At 41.4% G+C, this 8,482-nt stretch overlaps 1 protein-coding gene across 1 annotated transcript; it reads left to right on the top strand.

The window, feature by feature from the left end:
• Nucleotides 1–678: 678 nt before the first annotated feature.
• LOC132181931 (uncharacterized) lies at nt 679–3,612 on the top strand. Its single transcript, XM_059595154.1, has one exon. The coding sequence runs from the start codon at nt 679–681 to the stop codon at nt 3,610–3,612; it is 2,934 nt and encodes a 977-aa protein (XP_059451137.1).
• The last annotated feature ends 4,870 nt before the right edge of the window (nt 3,613–8,482 follow it).

Genomic DNA, 8,482 nt, shown 5'->3' with positions numbered 1-8,482 from the left:
ACAAGCCCAACAGAATGTCAAGGCCCAAATTGAAGAAATCCTGATGCAGTCTAGAGTGTTCTAGTGAGTTCAAAAACATCATAGCCGTCCAGTACTTCATCATTTCGAACGCATGCCTAGGTCTAACTTCAAGTTCAGAATCTTATCTTTCCAACTAAAAACGTTTCAGATCATTTGGAGTTGGGAGCCAAAAGTTATGACTGTTTCAAGTGGAGTGATCAGCCTTCTCGGGAATACGCATTAAGTAGGCTGTTTTGTCCCCTTGTCTGCTGCCCACGAATTAAAGATTGTTCTATGCCTTTATTACTTGTTTTATTTCTTTAGAGACTTATCCTATGCTTAGAGGGCTGTTCTAAGCTTATATAATACTTGTCTGTGCAAGTGTAAGGATCAGACTATTGTGTTAATTTAAAAACCAGCCTTTGGCTTTTGAGAGGAGAGTTCTCCTTGTATCTCTGTATCTCTTTGGTGTGAGCCTTAGAGTGGTGAGTTTTCTAGTTCTGTATCCTTTATTATAAGCCTTTGGGTGGTGATATTCTATATCCCTTGGGTGTTATCTTTTGGGTGGTGAACTTCTATCTATCATTTGAGTGTGAATCTGTGTACTTGTTTTCCATCCTTTTTTCTGTCCGGTATCAAATTGGTATCAGAGCAAAGGTTGCTCAAGTCTTGATTTCCATGGCTGCTCGTGGTCGTCGTGCTCAGGCTAACCAACCCCTTGCAGCTCCAGAAAGAGACCCGCGAGATATTGAGATGGACAACTTGAGAAGACAAGTCCAGCAGCTCCAAGAACATTTACAACATTTTGAAGCCTCTGAACATGATGCCTCTCATCATGACTCGGAGAATGAAGTTTCCAGCGACGATGGAGAGGGTGTTAATCCTTTTCACCAAGCTCGTAGTCACACCTCAAGTGACAGCACTCCACCTCATCCTCGAAACCTAAGACTTCATGGTGTCCAACGCCATTACGATGTCAAGGTGGATATTCCAGAATTTGAAGGAAGAATGCAGCCTGATGAATTCATTGATTGGCTTAATACCATTGAGCGAATCTTTGATTACAAAGATGTTCCAGAACACCACAAGGTGAAGCTTGTTGCCATCAAGTTGAGAAAGCATGCTTCTATTTGGTGGGAGCACCTTAAGAAACAACGGGAACGTGAAAGGAAAAGCCGCATTGTGACGTGGGCTAAGATGAAGAAGGCTCTCAAGAAGAAGTATTTGCCAGATCATTATCGACAAGATGCTTTTCTTAAGTTCCACAACTTTCGGCAGAACGAACTTTCTGTGGAGGAGTACACAGCGGAATTTGATCATTCTATGATGCGCTGTGATATTGTAGAACCGGAGGAGCAAATGGTAGCCCGTTACCTTGGAGGTTTACGTTCCGAAATCAGTAATGTTGTTCAGTTACAGCCTTATTGGACTTACAATGATGTTTGTAAGCTAGCACTCAAGGTGGAGAGACAATTGAAGGAAGGGCGCAGGAGTACCTATCGACCTTTCAATCAAGGAGGAATCACCAACCGGGGGAATAGTTCTACTGCCAAGACCACTCCATATCCCAAGAGTGAAGCCAAACAACCAGCCAAGAGTGATGCTCATGCAGGTTCAAATCGCTCCAATAATTCTAACTCAAGTAGAAAATGCTTTAAATGTCATGGCTTTGGACATATTGCTTCTGATTGTCCAAATCGCAAGATAATCTCACTTGTTGAGGAAGACTTGGAAGATGATGGGGATGAACCAGTTGATGAAGATTCTGAGGAAGACTTGACATATGCAGATCAAGGAGAGTCTCTTGTAATTCGCAGGATCTTGAAATCCACCTACGCAGAAGAAGATTGGCTTCGGAACAACATTTTCCACACCAAGTGCACCTCTAGTGGCAAGGTGTGCAATGTCATCATTGATGGGGGAAGTTGTGAGAATGTGGTGTCTACAACCATGGTGGGGAAGCTCAACCTGAAAACAGAACCTCATTCCCATCCTTACAAGCTTCAATGGCTTAAAAAGGGCAATGATATCCAGGTAACAAAGAAATGCTTAGTTCAATTCTCTATTGGGAAGAATTACAAAGATGAAGTTTTGTGCGATGTTGTTCCTATGGATGCATGTCATATATTGCTTGGTAGACCACGGCAGTTTGATAGAAGAACTTTTCATGATGGTTTCAAAAACACTTATGCTTTTGAAAAAGATGGGGCCAAAATTACCTTAGCTCCGTTAAGAATGTTGACTACACCTAAACCTTCTAAAGGGGAGGGTAATAACCTACTTTCTATATGTGAAGTTGAGAGAGTTTTAACAGAATGTGGGGAAGGGTATGCTCTAGTGGTAGTTGAAAAGAAAGACCCAATTGAAATTCCTCTTATCTTACAACCAGTTCTTGAGAAATTTCCTGATGTTATTCCGGAAGAGCTTCCACCGGGTCTTCCACCCATGAGAGACATACAGCACCGCATTGACCTCGTTCCAGGTTCTGTTCTACCTAACAAGGCAGCCTATCGAATGAATCCAAGAGAGCATGAAGAGTTGCAGAAACAAGTTGATGAATTGATCACCAAAGGCCTTGTGAGAGAAAGCATGAGTCCTTGTGCTGTTCCAGCACTTCTAGTACCAAAGAAGGATGGTTCTTGGCGTATGTGCATCGACAGTAGGGCTGTGAACAAGATCACCATCAGGTATCGCTTTCCCATTCCGCGGCTAGATGATCTCCTTGATCAGCTTCATGGAGCCACAATCTTCTCCAACTTGGATCTTCGTAGCGGATACCACCAAATTCGCATGAGCGATGGTGATGAATGGAAGACAGCTTTTAAAACTAGAGATGGTCTTTATGAATGGATGGTCATGCCATTCGGACTCTCTAATGCTCCCAGTACATTTATGCGTCTCATGAATCATGTTTTTAAACCATTTATGGGAAAATTTGTTGTTGTTTACTTTGATGATATCTTAGTTTACAGCAAATCTTCAGAACAGCATTTGGAGCACCTTCAACAAGTCTTTCAAACTCTACGAGAGCAGAAGTTGTATGTGAACTTGAAGAAGTGTCATTTCTTCACAAATAGCCTAGTATTCTTAGGCTATGTTGTTTCTAAGGAAGGAATCATGATGGATCCCAGCAAAATTGAGGCTATCACTAGCTGGCCTATTCCCAAGTCCCTTCATGACATCAGAAGCTTTCATGGACTTTCATCATTCTACCGGCGTTTCATCAAAGGCTTCAGCACCATTATTGCTCCCATCACAGAATGCCTTAAGGGAGGAACATTTAAGTGGACGGAAGAAGCCCAAAAGAGCTTTGAACTTCTCAAGCAGAAAGTAACAGAGGCACCAATCCTTATGCTTCCAGATTTCTCCAAAGTGTTTGAAGTCGATTGCGATGCTTCTAATCTGGGAATTGGTGGTGTTCTCAGCCAAGAAGGCAAGCCAATTGCCTTTTTCAGTGAAAAGCTCAATGACTCCCGAAAGAAGTATTCCACCTATGACAAAGAATTATATACACTTGTTCGTGTCTTGGAGCATTGGAGTCATTATCTACTCTCCAAAGAATTTATACTTCATTCTAACCATGAAGCTTTGAAGTACTTGAGCAGCCAGTAGAAGCTCAACACACGACATGCGAAATGGAGTGAGTTTTTGCAAGCTTTTTCATTCTCAATCAAGCACAAGGCAGGTAAACTCAATCAAGTAGCTGATGCTTTAAGTCGAAGACACTCTTTACTTAATACCATGCAAGTGCAGGTTGTGGGTTTTGAAGTTGTCAAACAACTTTACAAAGATGATCCTGATTTTGGCTGTGCTTGGAAGGAATGTTCTAATGGTCCTAACAACCATTTCTTGCTGCAAGATGGTTTTCTTTTCAAAAACAACCATTTATGCATTCCCCAATGTTCATTAAGAGAAGCCATTATCAAAGAAGCCCATGAAGGAGGTCTTGCTGGTCATTTTGGCAGAGATAAGACTTTAGCTCTTGTGCAGGAGAATTTCATTTGGCCCAAGATGGTCCGTGATGTTGTGCGGCACGTGAAGCAATGTCGAATTTGCCACCTTGCAAAGAGTCGCAAACAGAACACCGGACTATATATCCCATTGCCTGTTCCAAATGCTCCATGGGAGGATATTAGTCTTGACTTTGTTGTGGGTTTACCTAGAACCCAAAGGAACAAAGATTCCATTATGGTGGTGGTTGACCGATTCTCAAAGATGGCCCATTTTGTTCCTTGCAACAAAACTCTTGATGCATCTCATGTTGCTGATTTGTATTTCAGGGAAATAGTCAAGCTCCATGGCATTCCCAAAACGATCACTTCCGACCGTGATTCCAAGTTTGTTGGTCATTTTTGGCGTACACTTTGGCGAAAGCTTGGAACTATCCTCCAATTCAGCTCTGCATACCATCCTCAGACAGATGGTCAAACTGAAGTTGTTAATCGGAGTTTGGGAAACCTCTTGAGGAGTTTTGTGGGAAAGAACATCCGTCAATGGGATCTCCTCCTTGCCCAAGCTGAATTTGCCTATAATAGGTCTACTAGTCAAACCACTGGTTGTAGTCCATTTGAATCTGTCTATGGCCTAAACCCCATTAGCCCTCTTGATTTGGCACCAATTCCTACAACCATTCAATTTAGTGGCAGTGCTGATGAACGAGCCAAGGGAATCAAGAAGTTGCATGAGCAGATTCGAGGTCATATTGAGAAGCAAAATGAGAAGTATCGAACACAGGCCAATAAGCATAGAAAGCCAATGGTTTTCAAGGAAGGAGATTTGGTATGGATTCATCTTCGAAAAGAACGTTTTCCAGCGAAACGACGATCTAAGCTCCTACCACGAGCAGATGGTCCTTTCAAAGTCCTCCAACGCATTGGAGAAAATGCTTACAAGATTGAGCTCCCTGGAGAGTATGGTGTATCTGCCACTTTCAATGTATGTGACTTAGCACCATATGAAGAAATCGAAGAGACCACGGACTTGAGGGCAAGTCCTCATCAACCCGGGGAGAATGACACGGGTGTGTCCAGCAAGAGTCCATTAACAATCTCCCAAACTTCAGCCCAAATAAGTCCACAAGCCCAACAGAATGTCAAGGCCCAAATTGAAGAAATCCTGATGCAGTCTAGAGGGTTCTAGTGAGTTCAAAAACATCATAGCCGTCCAGTACTTCATCATTTCGAACGCATGCCTAGGTCTAACTTCAAGTTCAGAATCTTATCTTTCCAACTAAAAACGTTTCAGATCATTTGGAGTTGGGAGCCAAAAGTTATGACTGTTTCAAGTGGAGTGGTCAGCCTTTTCGGGAATACGCATTAAGTAGGCTATTTTGTCCCCTTGTCTGCTGCCCACGAATTAAAGATTGTTCTATGCCTTTATTACTTGTTTTATTTCTTTAGAGACTTATCCTATGCTTAGAGGGCTGTTCTAAGCTTATATAATACTTGTCTGTGCAAGTGTAGGATCAGACTATTGTGTTAATTTAAAAACCAGCCTTTGGCTTTTGAGAGGAGAGTTCTCCTTGTATCTCTGTATCTCTTTGGTGTGAGCCTTAGAGTGGTGAGTTTTCTAGTTCTGTATCCCTTATTATAAGCCTTTGGGTGGTGATATTCTATATCCCTTGGTGTTATCTTTTGGGTGGTGAACTTCTATCTATCATTTGAGTGTGAATCTGTGTACTTGTTTTCCATCCTTTTTTCTGTCCGGTATCATCGACGGACTGCAAAGTCTGCCGGACACCTGCCAAGTCTAGCGGATTGGAAAATTCGACGAACCACAAAGTTCGGTGAACATGTATGAAATTCTGCGATCACATACAAAATTTGGCGGCCTCATCAATAGCTGACTTGAGTGTTGGAGAATCCCCAGTTCCGCCAAGGACTACCATGCAGGAACCAACCTAATCCAGAACAACAACAAAAATCCCAAAGGTATCTAAGGTATGCGAGCCACCTCTCACATATTTCATTCATAATTCACATACTACCCTACAAATACTTGGCATGGAAGCTTTCACATTCGCGGTATTTGGAGTAGGGCTGGCATAACGAGTAATCGGGTAGACACGATTAGGACCCGTCAAAACCCGCGACCTGATCGCCCGAGACACGAACACGACCCGTTTAGCTAAACGGGTTAACGGGTCTGACACGATTATAACAAGGAAAATATCCAGGTAACCCGACACGACCCGCTTAACCCGTTTAGCATAATCGGGTCATATCGGGTAGACCTGACCCGACCTTTAAAAAAAAAAAAAGAAAAAAAAAATTAATAAAGGGATCTCTCGGGCCAAAGGATTAGTCAAATTTATCATAACCGTCCAAAAAGAATAAAAAGTTTTAAAAGAGAATGTTTTAATATATAAATAATGATTTAAAAGATAATGTTTTATATAGACCCACATAGAAAAAATAGAAAAACACGGAATAGGCCAGTGAAGTGAAGCCGTGAAGTGAAAAGCGAAGTGAAGCCGTGAATGAGTCAGTAAGTGTTAGGGTTAACTTAGTTAGAACTTAGACATAGGTTTTTTTTTAAAAAAAATAATAATAAATAAACAAATGGGTCTGGCGGGTCGCCCGAGACCCGGCTGATCTGCCAGACCCGGTTGACCCGCTAGACCCGATTGACCCGCCAGACCCATTTATTAAACGTGTCTGGCGAGTCAACCTGTGGACCCGTCAGACTCGAATTTAATCGTGTCTTAATTGGGTAGACCCGATTAAAATCCGAACCTGATAAGCCCAAACCCAATACCTATTAACTTCGTATCGTGTTCGTGTCAGGTTCACGGGTCATGTCAAAATTGTCAGCCCTAATTTGGAGGGAGAAACACATCCAATATTTTAACGTTAAAATGTAAAGGAAAATTTTTGTATGTATATCTAGAAACTATAGGCACTACAATCAGCTCTGTCCTTGTTAGAGAAGACCAAAAGGTGCAGCCACTACAACCAGCCGTGTATTGCAAGGAGCATAAATTATAGGGTTGTTTGTTAAACTACACCCCACAACACCCCCTTCCCAAACATTATTCACTTCATTCTTCAAAAAAATCAACCTAAAAACATTCTCACTTTTATATCACATCATTTATTTTTTATATCACATATTTACTTTTTACTTCTATTTAAATAAAAAAAAATCAGTACAAAACAATTTTTTTTAACTTTTCTATACTACTTTTTCACTTTTCTCTACTAATTATTACACTCATTTTTTTCCTCACCAAACATGAACAAGGTCGTGGTAAAGCCATGTTGTTTGCCAAACACACACTAAATACCCAAAAATCGAAAAGTTAAGCATTCACCCTTGTCACCTCTGCCAAACGACTCAAACCGTATTACCAGGCACATCCAATGAAGGTGCTAACTAGTCATTCGCTAAAGAAAGCATTACATGAACTAGACACCTACCCTCAGATGGACCGACAAGGCCGTCAGACACCTGTTGAGTCCAGAGGACACTTGGAAATATCTGGCGGGCACCTACAAAATTCAGCGGCGTCGTCAACATGTTCTTTGTGCTTCATATTTCAGATCCCTACTTCTCCCTAACATCTACTTTAGGTTTTGCTTCCAATTATTTGCCATTATATGTTTTCTAAAATGTGATTACTAACGTTGCTTCTTTAAAATTTGGCTAACGAACTACCAACCTCGGGAATCACAATCCAAAGTGAGCGTCGGAGGATCCCCGGTACCACCAGAACCACTTTGCAGGAAAAATCGCCATAAATGGTGACGGCTAGTATCCCACCTGGGCCGGTAAAGGTACATCCCATCCAAGTATAACGGTACTCCTTTACACAATTAGGTAAAACAGTGTCCAGGTATGCCCACCTACCAAATATCTCCATATACATTTTGAATGTATGCTACAAATGGTGATGACCAACATCCCGCTTGGGCCGATAAAGGTAAATCCAGTCCAATTATAACGATACTCATTTACGTGGTTAGTTAAAATAGTGTCCAGGTAAGCTCACCTACCAAATATCTCCACATACATTTTGGATGTATGCTACAAATGGTGATGGCCGACATACCACTGTCCAATCCAAGTATAACGGTACCCATTTACGTGGTTAGTTAAAACAGTGTCCAAGTATGTCCACCTACAAAATATCTCCACATAAATTTTGGATGTATGCTACAAATGGTGACGACCAACATCACGCCTGGGCCGATAAAGGTGCATATCGTCCAGGTACAATGGTACTCCTTTATATGGCTAGTTAAAATAGTGTTCTAATATACCCACCTACCAAACATTCACTACATACATATTGGTTGTATGCTACATCTTGATGTTCTTCAAAGTGTTCATAAAGAACTCCTTGATAACTTTGATGTTCATCAAGAACTTAAAGATATTCAAACAATTGAGGAGACAATTAGATCTTCTCTTTGATGATTGAATATGACTGTAAGTGTGGGCTCACAAATTTTTCTCAGGCACTAGAGAAAACTAGAAGAAA

Source organism: Corylus avellana, chromosome ca5 (assembly GCF_901000735.1).
Source record: "Corylus avellana chromosome ca5, CavTom2PMs-1.0".
Classification (NCBI taxonomy): domain Eukaryota; kingdom Viridiplantae; phylum Streptophyta; class Magnoliopsida; order Fagales; family Betulaceae; genus Corylus; species Corylus avellana.
Note: the sequence above shows the minus strand (reverse complement) of the source record. Positions and strands in the feature narration are given on the sequence as shown.